General features: G+C 42.7%; 1 protein-coding gene across 9 annotated transcripts in view; it reads left to right on the forward strand.

Moving 5' to 3' along the window:
- Positions 1–26085, forward strand: part of XRCC4 (X-ray repair cross complementing 4) — a 530150-nt gene that overhangs the window by 257436 nt on the left and 246629 nt on the right. For 7 of the 9 annotated variants that reach the window (XM_073582954.1, XM_073582694.1, XM_073583036.1 and 4 more), the window contains 2 exons: positions 813–956; positions 2585–2673. In XM_073582954.1, coding sequence (XP_073439055.1) covers positions 813–956; positions 2585–2673 — 233 coding nt within the window. The remainder of the gene's footprint in view (positions 1–812; positions 957–2584; positions 2674–26085) is intronic. The other 2 variants (XM_073582894.1, XM_073583268.1) reach the window with 1 other exon arrangement.

A 26085-nucleotide genomic window follows, 5' to 3' on the forward strand; every position in this document is an offset into this window, starting at 1 on the left:
ATTGAATTGTACTGATTATAACATCTTAACAGGGGTGGGTAGACTTTTTATATTTACTTTGTATGTTGAAATACTGCACCATGATGTGAGATGAATAAAAGACTTAAAGCCCCACTTCAGTGATTTTTTTTATTTGCCCCTTTGATAGGTTTCATGTGTGTAAGTGTCCCAAAGGTAGTCACATACTCTCCGGTCGCCACCCTCTCCCAGTTTAATGTCCGTTCCTGCATGACCACGCTGTGACTGCATCTGTGACCTACCGATATCATAGACTTGTATTGAAAATTAAATCGCTATAATGCACAGCAATGTCAAAAGGAAATTGCTGTGCACATGTTCTGTCTTAAGTCATTTCTTTTAACCATTGTAAAGTTTGGAAACCCGAAAGTGGGTAAAAGAAGTGATATGCTCATTCCTTAAGCGACTTACACAAGGGAGATGCCGACTGTCTGTACTGAACATTAAAGAGTGAAAGCCGCTGGCAATGACACCCCGATAAGAACATCGGCAAAGCCACCTCAGGAGAGCTACTGCCAGTGTTTCCTATATTGGCTTCACCTGGGAAGACTTGGCTGCTGTGATAGCATCTAAATGTCGTCTTTTGCACATTTCCTAAAAAAGAGCTCTTCCTGAAACACCGATTAAAAAACTTTTCGGTTGACTCAAAAAACATAGCCTTACACCATAGATTAGTGATGATCACAGAGTTTACAGCAGTAGGACAATTTGTGTCTGTCTTGTTCTTACTAACCACAAAGGACTGTAAAAGGCGCACAGCCACTTTATTATTTTTTTTTTTCCTTTTTTTGTAGGCTTGATAAATTTGTAAGCGGCAAGGAGGAACTGGAGCGAGGTCTTTATACTCGATTTACATTGGTGCTAAATGAAAAGAAGACAAAGATTAGAAGTCTTAATCAAAAGTTGTCGCAGACTGGACAAAAGGTGTCAGAGAAGAGGTATGTGCAGAAATGGGTTGTGGATATTTTTTATCAATTCTTACAAGTGCTGGAGACAGAAAATGTGACCACCCCGTCTCTCATTATCATCTGGTGACACCAGTCTACCAAAGGCTCCTGTGCAATTGGACAATGTTGAGCATGAAATGATGGCATTTGAAGGAGGTCTTAGACTATTTTGTTATGTTCACACGTTGCGCTTTTCCTGCATTTTTTCTGCAGGCAAAACCTGCTCTCTTGGCCCTAAAGATTTTGCTTTCAAAAAGCAAATTTTGCTGCTTTTTTATGTCTTTTTGGTGCAGATTACATGTGTCATTTACATGCTTAATAAAGTTAGTTTTATTCACCAAAAATACATCAAAGGTGCACGGTTGTGTTTTTTGCAGCGTTTTTGCACTTACTCATTGCACTCTATGGTGAAAAAATGCAAAAAAGTTGATAATTGACATGTTGCAGATTTGAAAAAAAAACAAAGTTTTCCAATTCAGCCAGGAAAAAACAAAAGCAACCGTGTGCAAAAGATTTTTGGATTCTCATAACTTTTGCAGGTGCTGTAAAAAGTAGATTTTAATTTGCAGCAAAAAACACACTGCAAAAATGCAACATGTGAACATAGCGGCCAAACCCGCCAACATCCACAGGTTCAGCCCTCTAATGTGTAGAGGGTTATCTCGACTGTCCCCAGATAGATGATGTCGGAGAACTAATGGGCCAATTCCGCCAACATCCACAGGTTCAGCCGACAGTCTAATGTGTATAGGGTTATCCCGACTGTCCCCAGATAGTTGATGTCAGAGAACTAATGGGCCAAACCCGCCAACATTCACAGATTCAGCTGACAGTCTAATGTGTATAGGGTTATCCCAACTGTCCCCAGATAGATGATGTTGGAGAACTAATGGGCCAAACCCGCCAACATCCACAGTTTCAGCTGACAGTCTAATGTGTATAGGGTTATCCCGACTGTCCCTAGATAGATAATGTCGGAGAGCTAATGGGCCAAACCCGCCAACATTCACAGGTTCAGCTGACAGTCTAATGTGTATAGGGTTATCCCAACTGTCCCCAGATAGATGATGTCGGAGAACTAATGGGCCAAACCCGCCAACATCCACAGCTTCAGCCGACAGTCTAATGTGTATAGGGTTATCCCGACTGTCCCTAGATAGATAATGTCGGAGAGCTAATGGGCCAAACCCGCCAACATTCACAGGTTCAGCTGACAGTCTAATGTGTATAGGGTTATCCCAACTGTCCCCAGATAGATGATGTCAGAGAACTAATGGATCTGGCATGTCATTATTTCAGACACTAAGAGTTCAGCTCTGCCAGAAATGTCTGGCAGTGGCTCTGTCATAGAGAACAGAAGAGCCCTCGGCCACCTGAGCACTCCTGTGTGTGGGGAAGTTGGAGTAGATAATTGTTGGCTGAACCCTCAACTAAACCAGATTTCAGCCATCTATGGTGTAAGATGTTTTAAGTACATAGATAGAGCTGTAGATCCTCATGATTGATAACAGTGGGCTCTTTGTTAGTTGTAATAGCGATCACTTGAGCAAGCCATTCACTAATATAAAAAAAGTTCCTTATTAGATGGATCTCAACCATTGTTTCTCTTTGTTCCACAGCAGCAGTTCTCTTCCATTTGATACTCTCCCGATTGCAGACTACAGTGGTTCAATGGATGAAGAAAGCTCCGAGGTTAAAGAGGAGACTGGTATGAGAAAAATAAAATTAGTAAATATCCAAAATTATAATATCCTAAATGCAATGCACTATAAAATACATATTAGGCTACTTTCAGACTTGCGTTATGAGGCGCAGAGCAGGGCCGCCGCTAAGCTCCGCCCCCGGCCGCGCCTCCTCCGTCAGCTCCTCCTATTGGCGCATGACGCTGCATGCGACCGTCGTACCCTATATTTAGCGTTGGGTATGCTGGCCGTGCGCTAGTATGCTTTTGCCGGCGCATGCGCCCTTTTTGCGCTGCGCCAAAAGCACCATGTTGCATTTTTGTGCGCTCGGCGCAGCACAAAAGGGCGCATGCGCCAGCAAAAGCATACTAGCGCACGGCCAGCGTACCCAACGCTAAATATAGGGTAAGCCGGTCGTATGCAATGCAGCGTCGTGCGCCCATAGGAGGAGCTGACCGGAGGAGGCACGGCCAGGGGTGGAGCTTAGCGCAAGTCTGAAAGTAGCCTTATATGCCGCATTATTGTATTTTGCATCTTTGCAATCTCTCTCATGTAAAATGTGGCATGTCTGCATCCTGCTGGGAACTGGCAGTTTAAAGGAAAGCGAAAATTCACACAAAAAAATCCTAGTAATTCCTCTTTTCGTCTCTTTTTTTTCTCTGTTCCTATTTTGCCTCTTGCCACAATTCAACCTTATAGACCCATAGAGAAATCTTCTAAAACTAAGAGGCGCATACAGTTATCTACCCTGAGCATCAGCAGATCAGCCATGTCCCTCTCCTCCTGCTCACTGCAGTGTGGCTATAAGGGGATGTCCACATTGAGATGTCACTTTGTTCTTTGTGTGGACTGTTTTAACGGTGCTTCTATTTCGCCCCAATCTCTTATTTTCAAGACATCAGTCAGAAGCCTCAGTGAAGCCAGTGGCTCAAACGCAGTGTGACCCTGACTTATGAAAATTGTATAATAGAAAAACTGTTTTTGTTGATCACAGTATCGGTTTCATTTTTCTAGCGCAGTATCTGATTTGTTATTATGGGCCGTGCACTAGATATGGGCAGCGAATAATCTTTGACTAAAAGCAGTATTTGGTTTTTAATATGCAGAATAGGATGCAGATTATGTTAAAATAATGTTGTCTGTTACCTCCTTAAAGACCAGTAATTTTTTACTTTTTTTCTCTATGAACTATATATTTTTTTACTTTTCCATCGACAAACTTGTTTGAGCTTTTTGCTTTTTTTTGTAAGATGAGTTGTAGGTTTGAATGCCACCATTCATTTTATCATGCAAGGTATTGAGAAAGATATTGCAATTGGGATGAAGCAGTGAAAAAAATTGTAATTTTGGGTTTTGATTTTATGGTGTTCATTATATGATCAAATGACTTGTGAAAAATTATATAGCTTTTACTATTTTAATGGTTTAAAAAATGCACAACTTTGTTACTGAATCGATTTCTGACCTTTATATTTTGATAGATTGTTTTTTTATGAACGTGAAAATATCAGATATGCTTATTTTTTTTCTTAATTTTGAAATTGGGAAAAAGGGGGGTTCTATTTTTTTTTTTTTATGTATTTAATATTTGTAAACCTTTTTTTTATACTTACCATAGCTTTTTTGTCCCCTTAGGGAACTTGAACTTGCAATCCTTTTTACTGCAATATCAAAGTATTGCAGTATATATTGTAGATAATTGTCTCATATGGCTGGGCTTCACGTGAGTTCCAACATGGCAGTCTTGAGAGCCTTCAGCAGGATTCTGTCTACCATGGTAACCCTTCCGCATCCAAGGGTGCTGGTGCACATGTGATTAAGCCATTGAAATACTGCTGTCAGTGATTTTTCTAATTGCTGAGTTTCTGACCACTGCAACTCCCACCGATCCAGAAAACCTGGACTCTGAAGAACACTGCGTAAATGGTGCTATGGTGGATCATTCTAATGGGACTGCTGGAGAAAGCCAGTCTTCGGCATTCCCATAAGAATAACTAGAGAAACAGTGAGTATGATAGGCTACCGTTCCATTCACACAGGGATATTGAGAGCCCTGGTTATCAAGATCGGTGAGTGTTTTATCTGTTAGACCCCCAGTGATCAGGAAGTTATCCTCTATCCATCGGATTGGGTGGTATATTCCAAACTTTAGAACACTCTTTTAATTCTGTGAGTGGAAACGGGTCAGTTGGTCGGTCCACAAATTACTATATGTGCTACAGTCGGTCAGTTCTCAGCCTGATGAAACTCTATAATCATTTATAGATGCTTTATGCATCCATTAGCCCTCTGTGTCTGTACTGTTACACACTTAACATTATGGCTGGTCCATACAATCAGGGCAATTGTTACCACCCACCTTTCGTGTCTACCTCTTTCCTCATAGACTGTAAGCTTGCGAGCAGGGCCCTCTTTCCTCTTGGTATTTGTTATAATCTATGTGATTATTGTTATGCTGTAATGTCTATTGTCTGTACAAATCCCCTCTGAAATGTAAAGTGCTGCGGAATATGTCGGCGCTATAGAAATAAAATGTATTATTATTATTATTATTTGGTCAGTCCACAGTGTAGTGCATGTGCTGCAGTCGGTCAGTTCTCAATGTAAATTCTGTGCTCGGATACCTAGTGGTCCAGTGTAATCAGTGTTGCCTGTAGGTCCACAACCTAGTGTAAATGCTGTACTTCAGACCTGGGCAAAATGCAGCCCGCGGGCCACATCCGGCCCTCTGACTGTCTGTCTGGACCAAGACAACCAAGGGGCTGAAAATATTGGCCCAAGGTCCGCACTAAGCCAGCCCACTCGCGGTCTCCGCTGTCTATATCCACGCTGACTGTATTGGTGGAGGAGAGGCCTCTGGCCACTTTCTCCACCAATCAGCGTGTGAAACAGCTGATGTGATGACATCATTTCATTGCATCAGCTATGTACTGCGGAGAGTCAGACACCGAGACAGGCGCAGAAGCAGAGCACCGCGGAACGGGACCGAGGTGAGTATGTGGTGTTTTTTTTAGTTATTTATGTATATGGGATGTTTGGCTGCACATGGGGAGGCTATGGGAGTCTTAAGGCCCCTTTACATTTAGCGATGTACCAGCGATCCCAACAACGATACGACCCGGTCAGGATCGCCGGTGCATCGCTAAATGGTCGCTAGTGAGCTGTCACACAGGCAGATCTTACAGCGATGTAGCGACGCAGCAGCGGTCGTTACTTACCTTTCAGACGCGGCGATCCTGACGTCTTCCCGCCCGCGTCCACGCGTCGCTCGTCGGCGCCAGCAGGAAGCGCCCGACGAGAAATGCAACTGGACGATCTCGTGCAATCAGCAACAGACAGCGGGGGAGCCGGTCAGAGGTAAGTATCACCCATAGCGATATCGCTGCTGCGTCACAAAATCGGTGACGCTTTAGCGATATCGCTAGCGATATCGCTATGTGTAAAGGCCCCTTTACTGTGGACATGAGGAGGCTATGGGTGTCTTACTGTAGACATCAGGAGGTTATGGGGGTCTTACTGTGGACATTGGAGATGCTATGGGAGTCTTACTGTGGACATGAGGAGACAATGGGTGTTTTACTGTGGACATAAGGAGACTATGGATTTGTCATTTGCCTCGTGCTGGACATGGGGAGGCTGTGTGGGCTTCATGTGCTGGACATGTGGAGGCTGTGTGGGCCTCGTGCTGGACATGGGAAGGCTGTGGGCCTTTTTGCTGGACTTGTGCAAGGCTGTGTGGGGCTCATACAATATGTAGAAGAGGCTATATTCGGGTTCAAACGGTGTATAGGGGAATGTCAGCATACTTAATTCTGCTCAATATTGAGTGATATAATTAATATTAATTATTATATTAATAATTAAACGTTGATTTTAATATTGATCTTAATTCATTTCAGCCTATTGGTTCAGCCGTCCACAACAGTCACGGTCTCTCATGTGCCCCTCTGGAAAATTAATTGCCTACCCTTGCTGTAGTTCATCAGCGCATAGGTTTTTTTTTTTTCCATTTCTTTTTTTTGTTTTAATCTGGAGCTATAATTTTGTACCTACAATGTTGATTTTATATAATAATATATAGTTTTCTAGTTAATATCATCTACATGCATTTCACTATGAACTCATTCCGTTACAACCTTCTTGGAGTCATGACTTACGTTTTCATCTTTTCTATAAGTGTGTTTCCTCACACCATCACTTGTGGTTTACGCACTTAAAGAGAAGCATGTCCTTTAAAAATAGTACAATAGTGCTGATACACCCAAGGTTTAGGCATGTGAAACCTCTCTTGTGCAATGCCAATCCAGTACTGTAGCAGGAAAAGCGGAATGATCAGTCATCTGTGAACTGCAAACTGTGATGAGAGATGTCAGTACAAGGCTCCACCTGCTTCCTCTTTACACTATTACTACAACATATACGTGCTGGAAAGAATTTGTGTTAGTTGTCTAGAAAATAAAACTAATGCTTTAAACATTTCCAAGACAGGTCAGCAAGTGAAATTGCGCCAATACTGAACTGTTGATCATCTTCTGGACGATGGAAAAAGTTATTTCATTTCACTGTTCTTTGTCACATTTCTACAGTACGCCTTAGTGTTTAATTATGCAAGAAATCAGTCATCAGTCTTGTCCTAGTTTTATTAATGACATGAACATATGTATTTACTTTTTAGACATAGTCTTTTATTTTTAGAGTTGTGCTGCCATATGGTAGGCACAGTGCAACATGTAGAGACTTTACGTTGGTAGACATAAATGAGACCAATGGCAAGAAGAAGCATTTCATAGCTTCATATGGCCTCCATGATACATCTTCTCCACTTGCATAAGGCAGTAACTTAGGGAACTCCATACAGTCTCCATACAGTCTCCATGCAGACTCCATACAGTCTCCATGCAGACTCCATACAGTCTCCATACAGACTCCATACAGTCTCCATACAGACTCCATACAGTCTCCATACAGACTTCATACAGTCTCCATACAGTCTCCATGCAGACTCCATACAGTCCTTTTTCTCTCTCCCAGTTTCAAGCATCATGCATACGACTTTTTTGCATGTTGGCTTATATTATGATGCCAAAAACAGCTGCTTTTATGGAAAAGGACAGAGTACTTATGCGATGTGAACTAAAACTTTTTTTATGCTGATGTATTTTAATACAGCATTAGGCTTTACAGAAAACATGACAGGCTTTTTCAGAATTGTTAATCTTTAACATAGCCCTTTTTCAGCTTTCTTTCTTGCCTATCTAGTTGCCAGCAGTCCAATAAAGCTACTGTATCAATTAAGCATTATTAGCACAAATTTTATTTTTGGCGAATCCCAAAAAGGTTATGTAAAACCTAAACGTTCCTTTTTAAAGAAAGTTTGACCGTGTTTTCCCTTACGAAATACATGTATTTGAATGTGCATTTCTCTTAAATATGTTTATAAATTGTGAGGCATAAATTCTTACATAATTTACATCACAGACAGAAAAACTTCCTGAATCTAGTCTGTTTGAAGGGGTACAGAGAAGATTAGTGCAAGTACCTGTAATGTTATGCTTTTTAGCCAATCAGAATTGATTATTTCATGGCTGGTTAAAATGCATCGCAACAGACCCGTTAGAATTGCTTGCATTGCTACTGGAAATGTTCTCCTTTGATAACGTGTCTCTCCGCTTTCATTTGAGCGCAGATGATTTATTTTATGAAACTGTCTGGCCATTACCACCTAGGAGAGGTAGCTAACAAAGAAACCAATGTCTGACCTTTTAACAAGCCTTGCAAAATTACTAGGGATACATACCAAGCCAGAAACTCATCTCTAGAGAGCCTGTTTCAGGTTGTTTGCCCCTCATCAGTGTAGAGCAGCATCCACTTGACTAAAAGGCAAACAACCTTGAAACTGGCAGTCTATATATGAGTTTCTGGCTTGGCATTCATCTCTCTAGATGTTGCAAGACTTGTTTAAAGGGTCAGACATTGACTTATAGCTACCTCTCCTAGTTGGTACTTACAGGATCTAGATAGTTTCTTTCGTTCTGTGAGAGTGCTAATTTAAATATGTTTTTCCCATGGAGCATTGACCTACAGTCATGGTCGAAAGTGTTGACATCCTTGAACTTGTTCCAGAAAATGAAGTATTTCTCCTAGAAAATTATCGAAATTTCAAAGATTTTGTTATACACATGTTTATTTACTTTGTGTGTATTAGAACAACACAAAAAAAGCAGGTAAAAAGGCAAATTGGACATAATTTCACAGAAACCCCCCAAAATGGTTGCACACCATTTGGAATAAATATCTACCATCAATCACTTCCTATAACCATCAATAAGCTTTTTACACCTCTTGACTGGAATTTTGGACCACTCTTCTTTTGCAAACTGCTTCAGGTCTCTCATATTTGAAGGGTGCCATCTGGCAACAGCAATTTTAACATCTCTCCGTTAGTGTTCGATGGGATTTAGATCCGGTCTCATTGCTGGTCATTTCAGAACTCTCCAGCGCTTTGTTTCCATTTCTGCGTGCTTCTTACAGTATGTTTTAGGTCATTGTCCTGCTGGAAGACCCATGACCTAGCACACAAAACAAACTTTCTGAAACTGGACACTAAATCTTTTGGTAATCTTCAGATTTCATGATGCATTGCACACAGCCAAGGCATCCAGTGCCAGAGGCAGCAATATGACCTCAAAACATTTTTGAATCTCCACCATATATGACTGTAGGAATTGTGTTCTTTTTTTGAAGGCCTCATTCTGTTAGTAAACAGTAGAATGATGTGCTTTACCAATAAGCTCTATCTTGGTCTCATCTGTCCACAACACACTTTCCAATACAGTAGGATTTTGGCTTATTCATGTACATTTTAACAATCTACAGACTATCCAACTTTTTTGTCTGTGTCAGCAGTGGGGTCCTCCTGAGTCTCCTGCCTTAGCGTTTCATTTTGTTCAAATGTTGCCGGATAAATTGCGCTGACACCAATGCACCCTAAGCCTGAAGGACAGCTTGAATTTCTTTCGATCTTGAATGGTGCTGCTTGTCCATCATCCAGACTATCCTGAATTGCAAACTTTCATAAATTTTTCTCTGCCGTCCAGGGAGATTAGCTACAGTGCCATGGGTTGCAAACTTCTTGATTATGATGGGCACCATGGACAAAGGAACATCAAAATATATGGAGATGGACTTTTAACCTTGAGAATGTTGATATTGTTCAAAAATTTTGGTTCTCAAGTCCTCAGACAGTGCTTTCTCCTCTGTGTGTTCTCCATGCTTTGTGTGGCACACACAGATGCACAATTCAAAGACTGAGTCAACTTCTCCCTTTTTATCTGGTTTCAGGTGTGATTTTCAAATTGACCACACCTTTTTCTTGCCACAAGTACTGTACTTTTCGGATTATAAGCCTCATTTTTTCCTCCCAAATTTGGGGGGGGGAAATGGGGGTGTGTCTTATAATGTGGATATACCCTAGCGGTACCGTTGTGAAAGGCCGCGGGCTGAGATGAGGGGGTGTCCGACTGTGCTGCGGGGGTTTCCGACAGTGCTGTAGGTGCCTCCAGTGCAGCGGGGGCTCTGCTGACATTTTGTGGAAGGCCAGAGCCCCCGCAGTTCCATGGTTGTCTTATGCGGTGCACTCCGTGAAAATGGCTGCCGGGGTGGCGCATGTGCAGATGGAGATCTTGGCACCAAGATCTCAGGAGATGCCTGTTGTCATATACCTCCAAGGCTAGTGTTTGACTGCAGTGGTCAGGTGGGGTATACAAGTTGTAATGGTTGCAGCCATTGTAAACAGTTGACTAGCAGAGAGAATCAGCAGTTCGAGTCAAGGGGGTGAGTGTATCTTATTTACTTTAGCTGTATTGCTGCATGTAGACAACTAATGAGATAGTTAGACAATCCCTTCTGAGCTACAAATGTTTTAGTTTTCCAAAATGTTACTCTTTGGACCTGATTCAATAAAACTGTCATTGTTCACAGTGGTATTGATGAGAAGATATGCTGGAGTCAGACGTTCCTGCTTCATGAAGAGGAGCATCAGAGGAGTGTTGTACACCTGAGTGTTTGATCGCCAAAAATTCTACTCCGGCCTGGAGTACGATTTTTGGCATAGGAAACACGGCCGCTCATCACAAATTTGAGAAGCGTCCTACCCCACAACCCCGTCCTACCCAGGCTTCGCCTACTTTGTTATAGCTGGGTGAAAATGGTGTGAGAGCACCAAATGTCTAAAAATTTTAGTGCAGCCTCAGGTTTTAACAAAATTATGCGACTTTTTAAAGCTTTTTATATCAGATTACTAGCTACAAGCTTTAATGAATTCTGCCCATAGTCTACACTGACTAGAAAAAAAGGATTTGATGACACTACCTCCATTACAAAGAAGAGCAGTGTCACTTTCCAATTACTTCTCAAGGACTACAGCCATAGAAATATGCTTTAGTTTGGGCCGGCCAGAAATATTGCTGAAATTTGTTCAATATATACTTTCTGCTTTCATCATGAGACTGTAAAGCAGAATTCATAATAGTTGTTGCCAATGATGTTACCTCAAAAAATATGTAACCTCCAAAAAATAAAAAATATCTGAAAATAAATGTACGAAGCTATCAAGTTTATTAAGGAGGCACTCCCATCATTGTTTTTATCATCTTACTATATTGAAGTTATATTACAGAGCACTGTGTTTTTACAATTGCTCATTTTGTCTTTCTGCCCAGCTAATACTTCTGTATTCTATTAGGCTGGTTTCACATTTGCGTTAAAACAACGCTGCGCCGTTAAGCCCCGCCCCGAGCCGGCTCCCTGCCCGCCCCATCCGGGATCACCGCCAACTTTCGCATTTGCACGCATGCGATCGGCGCACCCTATCTTTAGCATAGGGTGCGCAGATCGTGTGCTGCCAGTGTGAAAGTAGCGTGCTGCGCACTTTTGACGGTGCGCCGTGCGCGCCGAAATGCAGCATGTTGCATTTCGGCGCGCACGGCGCACCGTCAAAAGTGCGCAGCATGCTACTTTCACGCTGGCAGCGCATGATCTGCGCACCCTATGCTAAAGATAGGGTGCGCCGATCGCATGCGTGCAAATGCGAAAGTAGGCGGTGATCCCGGATGGGGCGGGCAGGGAGCCGGCTCGGGGCGGGGCTTAATGGCGCAGGGCGCAGCGTTGTTTTAACGCAAATGTGAAACCAGCCTTAGGTCTATGACATCACATGTTTAAAAACAGACTAGTTAAATCCTTCTAAGGCCAATATAGAAACAGGAAGTCTCTTTTCCCTGCATGAGTAATCATTAGAACTTCAATTCTACATCACTGTAAAGTCTATGGCAGAGGAGGAGTGGAGCAGCTGGGCCAGGGGTAGAAAATGAGGTGGAGCTGGGCTGTCAGGAAATTTGCCGTGATGTGGAATTGTAGTTCTAATGACGACTAGGTACATCCACTAGTGATGAGCAAGCGTGCTTGGATAAGGTGTTATCCGAGCATGCTCATGTCCTAATGGAGTATTTTTGGTGTGCTCGAAAAAAAAGCTCAAGTCACCGCCGCTGCATGTCTCGTGGCTGTTCGACAGCTGCAACACATACAGGGATTGCCTGTTTGTTAGCCATGCAGCGACAGCGACTCAAGCATTTTTTTTCAAGCACAACGAAAATACTCGATTAGGACACCTGCATGCTTGCATAACACCTCATCCAAGCACGCTCACTAATCACTAACATCCACATTTTATTTAAAAAATTGCCACAATATAGCCTAAGAATAAAGACAACATCTGCTCACCTACCTCTCCCCGAAAGCGCCTTTCTTCCCCTGCCTTGCTTCCAGGCCAATTTTCTGCGGGGGAGGTGCGTGTCTGCTGCAACTCAGACTGATCTGTGTGGTGATGCGTTGCTCACCACTGCAGCCAGCCATGTGGACAACCCCTTAGGTACTGTCACACTTAGCGATGATCCAGCGATCCCGACCAGCGATAGGACGCGGTCAGGATCGCTGGTACATCGCTAAGTGGTCGCTAGTGAGCTGCCACACAGGCAGATTTCACCAGCAACATAGCAGGGGTCGGGGGTCGCTACTTACCTGTCACACGAGGCGATCCTGACGTCCTCCCGCCCGCATCCACGCATCGCTCGTCATCACAGCAGGAAGCTGACGACGAGAAACGGTCCAGGACGTTCTCGCGCGATCAGCGGGGGAGCGGTTGGAGGTAAGTATCAGACATAGCGATATCGCTAGCAATATCGCTATAACGTCACAAAAACCAGTGACGTTATAGCGATATTGCTAGCGATATCGCTTAGTGTGACAGCCCCTTTAGGTTATGTTCACATGCAGTGTTTTTTCAGCATTTTTTATGCAAATGAAAGCCTCTTTTTACAGTACATGGAAAAGCTATGCAATTTCAGAAATCTCATCCAAACACTTGTTTTCATTTTCCTGACTACATTTGAGAACTGTAGCAGTTTTTTAAATCTGCAGCATGTCCATTCTTTCAGCATTTTTGCAATGAGAAAGAGAATAACAATGTCATAAACGCAATGGCAATTTTTGTTTCGGTTTAACGGTGTTTTTGAAGCTTTTTTGCATGAAAAAATTAACTTTGTTAAACGTGCTGTAGGCAAAGCACACCTGAAATCTGCAACCAAAACTACTGTGACAGACCCAACACTTATTTGGAGTTCATATGTGAAAAGTCTATTTATGGTCTACCTTGAGTTTTTCTTGATTTTGCCAAATTAGTGCTTTATTGGCTTCTAACCTCATTTCAGTCACACAATAGCCATCCAAAACCTTTGATCTGACATTCAAGAATTAACACCGTTAAATTGTGGCAGCAGTGCTTACCTGCCCAGGTCTCAGAACTAATGCACTTTCAGGATGTAGAAAACCTATGTAGTAAAGATAGCGGCAAAATACTGATGAAACAACCATTCACAGCCTACTAATTCATGGAGGGGGTGATTGTTACATTGTATAAAAGCAGCTTGTATAGGGCGCTGTTCACACACAGGTAACACACAATGTTTGGCTTACAGCCTATTAGTGACGCCTATATTATTGGGGCTCATACTCACTTGCGAGAGACTCGCACAATTCTCGTGCGAGTCTCTCGCATGAAAACCTTGCACTGCCGCCGGCACTGGGACCGGAGTGTGCGGCTGCATAGAAATATATGTAGCCGCATGCTCCGGTCCCAGTGTCGGGTTTTCATTGAGTATGAGCCCTTAGATTACAAATAGATTCAACCAACAAAACTCAAAGAGTGTCATAATGACATATATGTAGTGTGCGATTTCTCACAACCTGCCTGATTTGGAGCAGGAGTTTCTTTTGAAAAATTCTAATCTCCTCAAGGTGAGAATGTTGGTGGCACAAAAGAACTTTGAATTTTTAATGCAGATGTGTGAGCTTCTACTGCCCTGTAAGGTCAGCATGTTACAGCTATGGCTATGTGGTGTATGAGTATATCATGGCTCTTTACTGAAGAAATGGCAATGACTAGTCACAGTTGAGCAGCCATTCCATGAACGATCCATTGTTGTTTTTTTTTCTTAATCAGCCCCTGCAACATGCCACCACAAATCTATTACAAGCGGTCAATATTATTAGTAAAAGTCTTTAGCGGCAGATGTATCTCCACATGTAAGTAGTCTTCTCCCTGTCGTGAATTAGGTGTTATCTGTGACTTTACTGCCTTCCTCCTTATTTCTCTTGCTCTATACCATCTGAATATAGATTTATGTTTGTTCAGCATAATATTAATGGGCCTTGAAGATTGTCCAATATTACCCTGTGCAGAAGGGCAGTTTGTGAAGACACATTTTGGGGTTTTTTGTATAATAACCAGAGTCCAGTATTTTATTGTCCTTCATTAAATGTTAATTTCTCATTCAATAATTAAACCACAATTCTGACAGCCAAGACAAGCAAATTTGTTGCCAGGACTGTCTGTCTACATAGTTTATTATGTCACCTTGGGGGTCACAATTCCGTTTACTAACATTTTAACTATTGATGCACCAATATTGCGTGGGTGCCAAACATTTCCCCATACTTGGGGTCCTGACTGAGAAATTGTCCGTTTTTTGATCATCAAGGTATGAGTGTCATATGTCATGGAAAATACAAATTGATCTTGTTTCAACCTTGTGCGCCTGTTGAAACGCAGATCCATACTTGCTAAGCTACCTACTTGTGAAGGAATGCAGAAATGAATACAAAAGACACATGAGCTTCGGGTTCGGTAAATTTAAGAACGGAGCAGTATTCTATATTCTTTACGCCACACCTTACTTCTGTCCTGAGTGTTTGACATGCACAGCCTGCCATTCATTGCATTGGGGGTTGAGGGTAAGAGTAGAGAGGTATGGGGAGCACTTGCCGAATAAATAGACCAGATCTAAACTGCCACTTCTCCGCCCAGCCCTCACTGCTTATGTTTAGTTTTATGGCCCATTTTTTTTTTAAATCCTTTTTTATATACAGTAGTTTTCAAAATACTAGCAATACAATATGACCAGATTAATCACTGTTTTTGGTATAAATTACTGTATATTACCACATGTCAGACAATTTACCAGTTGGTGCAGTAGATTCTAAGAAAACCACCAGAGTCAGCATTGATGATCTGCATATTTTTGAGTCTGTATGTTGGAATAATTAATTGAAAGGGGGTTTGATCAAAATAATAGCAGTGTGGAGTTCAATTAGTGATTTCAATCATTCTGTGAAGAAACAAGTGTGAATCTGGTGGCCCTTATTTAAGGGCGAAGCCAGGACATGTTGTACATGCATTTCCCCTTGAAAGCCTGAGAAATATGGGTCGTTCGAGACATTGTTCAGAAGAACAGCGTACTTTGATTGAAAAGTTGATTGGAGAAGGTAAAACTTGTAGAGAAGTGCAGGCAATGATAGGCTGTTCAGCTAACATGATCTCCAATGCTTTAAAGTGGAAACCAAACCAGAGAGACATGGAAGAAAACGGAAGACTACAACTCGAATGGAAGGAAGAATGGCAAAGGCTGATCAAAGAAAGTCTCCAGTTACCATTGAGGACTGTGCAGAAGACGCCTGTGTGACGTTAATCTCGTATCAAGAAGTCGCTGCAAAGTCTCACTGATAAAAAAAGACATGTACTGAAGCGAACACAATTTGCCAAAGAACATATCAACTGGCCTTAAGAGAAATGGAGAAACATTTTGTGGACTGATGAAAGTAAAATTGTTCTTTTTGGGTCCAAGAGCCGCAGACTGTTCGTCAGACGACCCCCAAACTCTGCAATCAAGAGAAGGTACACGCTGAAGACAGTGAAGCATGGTGGACGGTGCAAGCATCATGATATGGGCATGTATCTCTTATCATGGTGCCGGACCTATTTACCGCATACCAGGGATCATGGACCAGTTTACATATATTAAAATACTTGAAGACGTCATATTTCCTTATGCTGAAGAGGCTGTGCCCTTGAAATGGGTGTTTCAACAAGACAGCAACCCTAAAATCAACAGTAAACAAGCATAATTTTGGTTCCCGTCCAACAAAATTGAGGTTATGGACTGGCCAGCCGGACCTTAATCTGATATAACACTTGTGGAGTGACATAAAAAATGCCGCATCTGAGGCAAAGCCAACAAATGCCAAAAAATTGTGAGATGTAGTCCAAGCATCCTGGGCTGGAATAACAGCTGACAGGTGCCAGAAGTTTGATAACTCTATGCAACATAGATGTGAAGCAGTTCTAAAAATCTATGGGTATACAGCTAAGTATTAGGTTAGTGACTCACAGGAATGCTAAATCCTCAAAAAAAAAATAGTACATATTGTCAGTTTGGAAAAATGCAGACACTTCTATTTTTTAAAACAGCCCAATGTTAATTTTTTGTTATTTTTTGTAAAGTAGTTAAAATTATATACATTTCTGTTCATGTTTTGAATTAGAAAACAGTGTGCAATGTTCCCAACGCGTGGAAAGAAAAACTGGTGTAAAGATTTTGTGATTAACGGTAGTGATTTTTTTTGCATTTTGTTTCCCTTTTCTGAATTAATGCCTAAAAGTTGTCAACGTTGCGTTTGGCACAGGTCGCTGCACCATCAAAACGACGCATGCGGCGGCAAACGCATACCTGTGCACCGCCTGCATACCCAATGCTAAAGATAGGGTACGCAGGCCGCATGCAGCGGCCTGCGCCCATAGGCGGAGCTGACCGGAGGAGGCGCGGCAGGGGGCGGAGTTTCACGATGAGCGTCCGCAGTCCAGCACTTCGCCTCCAAACGCAAATGTGAAACTAGCCTAAGCTGAGCAGAGACAACTATTGTCTGAGAGTTATCTAAGGTTTATGTGGTCTTTAGAGTTGAGGAAAATATTTCATCCCTCTCCATGTTAGTGATACAAGATGATCTCCATAAAGATGTTCCCATGTCATTTATGAGCTACAGCAAATTATTTTATGCAACCACACAAACACAGTTAGATGCAGAATAATTTGGACAGTGACCAAATCTCCGTGATTTGGGCTCTGCAGGTCACAATTTTGGATTGAAAATGAAACAAAAGAGATACAATTGAAGTGGAGACTTTCAGATTTAATTAAAGGGGATGAGCTAAAATATCCCATCAACCATTTAGGAATTGCATACATTTTTCTACAAAGCCTCCTCATTTCATGAACTCAAAAGTAATTGGACAAATTAACTTTACCATAAATAAAATGTTAATTTTTAATACTTTGTAGAGAATCCTTTGCAGACAATGACTGCCTGAAGTCTTGAAGCCATGAAAATCACAGAACGCTGGGTTTTCTCCCTTATGATGCTTTGCCAGGCCTTTACCGCAGCTGACTTGAGTTGTTGTTTGTGGGTCTTTCTGTTTTACGTTTAGTCTTAAACATGTAAAATGCATGCATGATGAAGTGAGATCTTTTGATTGACTCAGCCATTGCAGAATTTTATACTTCTTTGACTTGGGATCATTGTCCAACTTCTCTTTATGATAGACTTAGATGCTGAAAACTTTCGTCTTAGAGATTGTTCTTCACAGGTGGATGTTGTTAAGGTTTTTTTTCTTCAGGATGGAAAGGATTCTGCGATCATCCACCACTGTTGTTCCGTGGACGTCCAGGCCTTTTTGATTTAACCAAGCTCATTAGTGTCCTTTTTTTTTGTAGAATGTTTTTTTTTTTTTTTTTTTTTTAGCCTAATGATGTGTTCCATTACGAGCTCCTTTGACCATGTGTTGTGGGTTCACAGCAACAGCTGCCAAATGCAAATGCCACTCTTGCAATCAGCTCCAGACCTTTTAACTGCTTAATTGATTATGAATTCACAAGGAAAAAACCCATGCAGTCCATTAAAGATCTTTTGAGATAATTGTCAAATTTGGTCCCTTGAAAAGGCGGCAGCTACATATTAAACAGCTGTAATTAACTCTTACTCCAATTAGGATGTGAACACCCACAAATTAAAGCTGAGAGTCTGCACTTTAAGCCCACATTGATTATATAACTGTATCTTGAATATGTTTTGGTAAAAAGCCAAAATGCCAAAACTTGCATCACTGTCCAAATATTTCTGGACCTAACTGTGTAAAGCAGATGGCGCAAAGCTATATATTAGGAAGCACGAGGCCTTCATAATAAATAATCATAATCAGGAATTTGAGCGTTAATAAAATGTGTGTATTTATCTAGCAAACTGCCATAGAGGGGTGTGTTAAATTAATTTTCCTCAAGTGTATGTTGAGTAATAAGCATTTTACCATAACAGTAGGCATCATTCTGTATGTGCTTCAATACATGAATATATAAAATAAATTTTAAGCATAGTTCAAAGCCAGTGTGCCCATAATCCCGATTATGTTACATTTGGGATATCAAAAGCCACAATTAGCAATTTATCACTGTGTTCGGCAACTTCAGTCATTAACACAGTTCTGTTGATCAGTGCTATTGTCTATCGAAGATTCATGGAGATACTTTAATTGATTTCTGAAGAATTCGTTTGAGAAATGATATGGTGAATGACTGTGTTAAGTGGTTTATGTTAATGAAGGCAATACATCATTCTCCGTCTATGAGGAATCAATGCTTTCTTCCAGTTTTGAAAATGTTGGAGAAATATGAAATAATATTTATTTAGCCTCTTAACACCTTCATGTATGTGAGCTTTCTCCACACGTGGCAGATGCCAGCTGTATTAAATGCCCGGCATGATGAGCTCCTTCCATGGTTATTAACCATTTAATCGCCTCCTTCCATTTCTGACATCGGCGTTTAGATGGAATGTGTGTACCTGCTCCGATCATTGCCCCGCGATGGAATCACGGAGCTGTCAAGGTTTACTATGACAGCTGGGGGACTTGCTAAAGGCGCCCGTTTCTGACATCTCATTCCTCCTTTGAAGCTCAGCTGTAAGCAGAGCTTCAAAGGAGATGGCAATTTACACTTCATACTGTAATACTCTGGTATCGTATTGTGTAGTATAAACAATTGGACGATAACGTGTTCAAGTCCTCTGTGGAAATATAAAGTAAAAAAACATTACAAGAAAAAAAAATTAGACTTTCAAACCACCCTACTTTTCCCCCATTGAAAAAAATAAATAAACAAAAAATAAATATCGTGGAATGCAATAAAAACAGATCAAAACGTTACACCTACCACCAATTGGTATCAATTAAAGCAGACATCTCTTCAATCAAAAAATCAAGCCCGCAGACAGCTGAAGTGACAGAAAAAGAAAAATGTTACGAAAACCGGCAACTCAACCTAAAAGTTTTCAAATGTCTGACTTTTTTTTCTCCACTTAAATGAAATAAAAGCCAAAAAAACAAGTTTGTTATCACCATAATCGTTCTGACCTGGTAAGTCATGATGATACACAAGATTTTTTTTTTTCCACACTACCAGTAAAACAAAACCCCCCCAAATCTGGGCAGAGTTATCATTCAAAGCTACAACCAGTCCTGCAAGAAACCGAGCCCTTGTATGGCTATATGAACGGAAAACTGATGTGGGCAAATTATATGCTAGATAGCCAGCAGGATGATCCTTGGCTTGTCTATGGCCTTGTGTGTGTTGGACAGACTTATTGGGGCCAATTTATTAAGATGGGTGTTGCACAGATCTTAATGAAGTCCTTGCTGGAGTACATTGTGCCGGATTCATTAAGAAGCGCATGCCACTTTATGAACTCAGCGTATCTTCTCAGTAGCGTACAGTATATACCACTCCAGTCACTTTTTGCTAAATTTGACAGGCATTGCGCAAAAATTCTTGCGACTTTGTAAAGTATCTAACACCAGTTTTCTGGTGAAAATACTTTGATGAATTGCTCTCCCATTGAGCTTAGTTATCGTAAGAATAAAGGACTAGCAAATGAATATAGGCTGACACATCCTATTTGTTCCATAAAACAAGCAACAAATCACACTTTTTAGAAAATGATTTTGGCAATTTATTGCGTACGTTGGCACATTGAGTCATTCTATGCCATAAATGAGATATCTTAACGTAAGTGTCCATTTTTGTTCATTCTCACTTAATGAACATGGGATTTTTCTACCCTCCTTCTGAATTAATTTAAATAAAGTAATTTAAAGGGTTTCCACTACTCCATTGGATTTTTTCGTAAGACATTTTATTAGTCCTTATAATGGTGGTTTAGTGTCTGTCATGGATTACCGGAGGAAAACAATGTTTGATGATGTCCATGATTTTTTCACTCAAAGCGTTCGTGTGAAGCTTAATGAGATATGTGACTTGTATGGAGCTTATTCCTATAAAGGCCTCTGGAAAATGTGTGAATTTTCAATCTTACATGTATGATGTCATATATTATTCACATGTCCTGCATTGATGGAAAACTATGTGATGACATGTTATGTTTTTCTGCTAAGCCTCCTTAAAGCAATCCATCACAGCTGTACTTTCATATGCTTCAATGTGATTCCATAGAGGCAAAGATCTTTATATTCACATTCACCTTCATGTGTTCTTTAGGTGTGAAAATTATTTAGAGTACCTTACAGTAAATCAAGTCATCATAAATTACACTTCTTTGCTTATTATATAAGTAATCCTTATACTCAGTTGCCTAGTTCATAGTATCATAAAATCGTAGAATGTTAGAGTTAGAAGGGACCTCAAGGGTCATCGTGTCCAAACCCCTGCTCAATGCAGGATGCACTAAACCATCTCAGACAGATGTCTGTCCAGCCTTTGAAGACTTCCATTGAAGGAGAACTCAATACCTCCCGTGGCAGCGTGTTCTACTCATTGATCACCCTCACTGTCAAAAAGTTTTCTCCTTCGCCTCATTGGGGGACACAGGTACTGTGGATGTATGCTACCGCCACCTGGAGGATGACACTAAGTGGAAAAAAAGAGGTTAGCTCCTCCTCCGCCGTATACACCCTCGCCCCGATTGCGGGCGGAAACCAGTTCATGCTTAGTGTACGTTGGAGGCACACACCTGTTTTTCTCTAGACTTCTTTTTTTTTTTCCCTTTTCTATGAAGATGAGACAGCGGCGACGGACCCTATTGAAAGGGTCCGATCTCCCCAAACCAACAACGGGCGAGCATGTGTGAGTGTCGCCTCCACGTATCCTCCACCGCAACGTGGGACATGTCTGGTCTTTTTTCCCAGACTTTTTATTTTTTACCTTCCATGAAGATAAGACAGGGGCAACGGACCCTATCGAAAGGGTCTGATTTCCCCAAACCATCAACGGGCGAGTATGTGCGAGTGTAGCCTCCACGTATCCTCTCCCGCAACGTGGGACGCGATGCAGGACTTAGCCCTGACGACCCCTAGGTATTGAAACCATGGGCTGTACAGAGGCACAAGCATAGTCCGTGTGGCTCCCACTGCTCCACCAATGCTAGACTGCGGTGCTGCAAGGCGGCGGACGGTCCCTCTACTCATCCCGGGTAAGGAACGATGGAGCCTGCACTGTCCTGGATGTGGCCCCCCTCCCCTCTAACTGAACTGGAAGTGGAGTATCGTCACAGAGGGGGTGGCCTGGGAGGGCTCCTGCAGCAATGTCCACAGGGCTGGAGCCCTTAGTCTCGTTCGGTTGGGCGAAGGTATTCCCCCTCCCTGTGCACATGGCGGCATGTCCTGACGTCCGGCCACGCTTCCTCGGGGTGGTTGGCGACCCACCCCCCCGTCGCGGGCAGTCGCTAAAAATCCAGCCCGTGGCTTCGGCCGGTGCTAGGCCGTGGGCAGAAGTCCCACCTCCCCTCTCCGCGTCACTTCCGGCGGGTGCCAAATAAATTGAGCCCCCGGCATCGGAGCAGGGCTAGGACGCAACCGGAAGTACCGTCAGGACGCTTCTTCCGACGGCCCGCCCGCAGCTGAGGCACGCACGTCTTTCAGAGGAGCAGCGCTCGGCGCTTCCAGGACACGTGGGGACACAGGACTGGGGTAAGTGCTGCACACCAACCCTAGAGCCACGCTACGTGTAATCGAGGAGTGCCCTCCCCCCCCACAGCAGGGCAGTATTGAGGCCTGGCAGATACAATATGGCCGGAAAAGTAAAGACGCACGCGTTCCTATACGCTGCATTCACCTCCTGTCGGCCCGCTTTTCCGCGGGCGCAAAGCAAACAATTATGTGAAGCCTGCGATTCCGAACGCGCCCAGGAGCCCTCCCCTGTGACCGAGCCCAGTGTTCCAAGTCCCCCCGGAATGGGCCCTATCACTGTCGCAGTCTATGGCATCGCTTACAAAGGCGATAGAGTCCTTTCGCGCCCCAGATAGGGGCAGGGGTAGTGGCTTGCCGGTCTTGGAGGAATCCTCCACCTCACAAGAGCCTCCGACCTGCAGGAGCCGCTCTCACTCCAGGCAAATGCGGGGGAAATGAACCCACATGGCGTCTCCCGGCCCATCCGGTGCCTCGGCATCCGTGAGTTCTGCGTCTCGCTCTCCTTCACCAGTAGTCGAACCCCTGGACCTAGATACCCCGGGGTGTCGAGAAACAGTGGACAGCCTTATCGAAGCTGTCAATCAGACACTGGGGATTGAGGATGATTCCACCCAGGCTTCAGGCCATAAGGTGTCTTTTAACCCCTTAGTGATGGAGCCAAATTTTTGAAATCTGACCAGTGTCACTTTATGTGGTAATAACTCTGGAACGCTTCAACAAATCCCAGTGATTTTGAGACTGTTTTTTCGTGACACATTGTATTTTATGATAACGGTAAATTTAGGTCAATATGTTTTGTGTTTATTTATAAAAAATTTCAGAAATTTGAGAAAAATGTTTACAAATTAGCAATTTTCAAACTTTGAATGCTTATCCCTTTAATCCAGATTGTCATACTACACAAAAACATTCATGTATAACATTTTCCACATGCCTTCTTTACATCAGCACCATTTGTAAAATGTTCTTTTATTTTGTTAGTATTTTAGGAGGTTTAAAAATGTAGCAGTAATTTTTCATTTTATCAAGGAAATTTACAAAAAAAATTTTTTAGGGACCTATCCAGGTTTGAAGTAACTTTGGGGATCCTGTATATTGGAAAACCGCCCAAAAGTTACGGTATATCATTTTTAAAACAGCACCCCCTGACATATTGAAAACTGCTGTCAGGTAGTTTATTAACCCTTCAGGTCATTTTCAGGAATTAATGCAAAGTGGCATGACAGAAATGAAAAAGTGTACTTTTACCACCTAAATGTCACTGACTTCTGAACAGGTTACAACAGCCGTCAGGCTCTAAGGCCGCTATTTGGTCGTGAATTGCCATGGCAAACATCGGGACCACACAATCATGATCTCAGGGTGCCGATGGAGATAAAGAGGAAGCCCCCACACTCTGTTAACCATTTGTATGATGTTGTCACTATTAACAGCAGCATCTAATGGGTTAAAATGATTTGAACGGTGCAAACACTGTTCGTGGCTGATGCAACAATTTGTCAGCTATAGTGTACAGCCGACAGCTGCTGGATTGTCACCTGTATGGGGATGCTATTCTCTTATATCTCACGTCAGTTAAAAGACGTATTGCCGGTCATTAAATGGTTAAGCAGGCTAAGCGGCCGCATAGAGTATTTTGCACTCACCCAGAGTTCGAGGACATAGTGCAACGACACAGGGAATGGCCGGTCAGGTGTTTTTCGGGCCAGAAGGCACTTGAGGCGAGTTATCCATTTGCCCTGGACCTCTGTAAGAAATGGACGGAATCCCCAACGGTGGATCCACCTGTGTCATGCTTGGCCTCTAAAACCCTGTTATCTGTACCTAGTGGTTCTTCTATTAAGGATCCCACTGATCGTCTCATAGAGAGCTTGGCTCGCTCAGTGTTTGAAGCATCAGGTTCAGCACTCTCTCCCTCATTTGCGGCAACGTGGGTAGCCAAGGCCATGATTTCTTGGTCAGAAACATTGAACAGAGCTTTGCAGGATAGGGACCTACCTGCGGAGGTACCAGAGATGGAGAGTCAGATCGCTATGGCTGGGGACTACTTAATCAATGCTTCTTTGGATGCGGCCAATTGCACGGCGCTTGCGGCCGCAAACGCAATTTTCATTAGGAGAGCTCTATGGTTAAGGACATGGCGGGCCGATTCAACCTCCAAGAAGTCCTTGACTTCCCTGCCTTACCAGTACGGCAGCCTATTTGGAGAAAGACTAGACCAGCTCATCTCCGATGCCATGGGGGAAAGAGCAATTTTCTCCCTCAACAAAGAGTCAAGCTGCCGTTTCGCCACCAGTTTCAGGCACGGTTTCGGGCATTTCTCAACCCCAGGTGGACTACAGCGGCCAGTTCCGCCGCTTCAGGTCGCTCCAACCAGGATAGGGACCGACAGGTCTCATATAGAGCCAACCCGTTGGGGAGGATGCGTGCTCACCAGCCCAGGTCGAGGGGAACCAGGTCCCAAAGATCCTCAGCCAAATGACTTGAAGCATTTTTTATGCGACATCAGCAAAGTAGGCGGCCGCCTACTCTAGTTTCGCCACGTCTGGGTCACCATAGCACACGACTCATGGGTGACAGAGCTGGTGTCCTCAGGGTACATGATAGTTTGTCAGGTACCCCCCAAAACGGTTCTTTCTTTACCATCTTCCCAAAGGGGAGACCCGGGCAACTGAGTTGCTAGGAGCCATCGAGTCACTCCAGCACAGCGGAGTTCTTATTCCCATGCCGGAGCACGAGAGGGCTCAGGGCTTCTATTCCAACCTATTTGCAGCCCCCAAAAAGGATGGGACCGTCAGGCCTGTTTTGGACCTGAAGCTCCTGAACAAATTCATCAGGATCAGACATTTCCGAATGGAGTCTCTCCGTTCAGTTATATCGGCCATGGGGGCAGTGTTGTGAGTTAATTTTCTGGTCTACCAGTTGTGAGTTCTCCTTCCAGGCTCCCTCTGGTGGTAACAGGAGGTAGTGAGGCTGATTTAATCAGTGGAGATCTGCCACCTGATAAGGAGGATGACAATTGGACCTCAGGAATCTCAGACTGGATTTAGGACAGCCGGCGCCCTATTCTGGTGCTTCCTTCTGGCTTGACAAGTCTTGGTCCTCAGCTCTGTTCCAGTCAGCTCAAGCTAAGTTTTTCTGCTAATGTTCACACTTGATTTTGTTGGTCTATTCAGTTTTTTGCGTGGTCAGCCAGCCCCGGCTGGGGCTGTGCTGAATTTCCACCCCTACTTATCTGCATTTGCCAATTTGCTTTTTGTCCCTTATTAGATTGGCCTCTTTTTGCTCTGCCTCAGAATATTTCAGAGTGCTGATATAGTGGGAGAAGTCTAGTGACTTCAGGGTTAATTTTGTTATCAGAAATGTTGGACATTATTTTTGTAGGGTTTTTGGCAGATTGCAGACAGTGCATCGTTTGCTCAGCCTATTTTCCTGCCTATGTTTGTGTTTTCCAACCAATAGTATAACGTGGCACAGCTGTGTCGGTGCACAAAAGAAGGTTCCCACACCAGTATAGAATAATCAAAACATTTTTGGCACTCAACTCGTTGCAAAGATGAAGAATTTTTATTTGCAGTCACAAATATAGACGTTTCGGCTGTATCAAATCGCCTTCAGGTTTATATACCAGTTCTTACATGGTGGATGGTATCACCTCCAATAGCACTTAATTTGCTATTGGTCATATAATATAGTGAGTATATATATATATATATATATATATATATATATATATTCTACAGTTATAGACTCCATTGATTACTTCTTAACAGGATAATTTTATTGATTTAAATCTTGTCTCACCATAGATGTCCAGAAAATTATAGAGATAGGAGCAGTCTTCGTAGGTTTGATGTCTTTTCTTTTACTTTTATGTGTATTTCTGTTTCTTTTCCTTCCATGAGCCACATTTCCTATATACCTTGTTCCGTCCTCCCTACCACTTGTGCACATACCAATACTTGTTTCTTCTGTTATTGATATCTTCATGGATTGATTATCTGTAGTATCTGATTGTATA

This window comes from Dendrobates tinctorius, unplaced genomic scaffold (genome assembly GCF_039654945.1).
Source record: "Dendrobates tinctorius isolate UK_male_01 unplaced genomic scaffold, ASM3965494v1 ptg000003l, whole genome shotgun sequence".
Taxonomy (NCBI): Eukaryota; Metazoa; Chordata; class Amphibia; order Anura; family Dendrobatidae; genus Dendrobates; species Dendrobates tinctorius.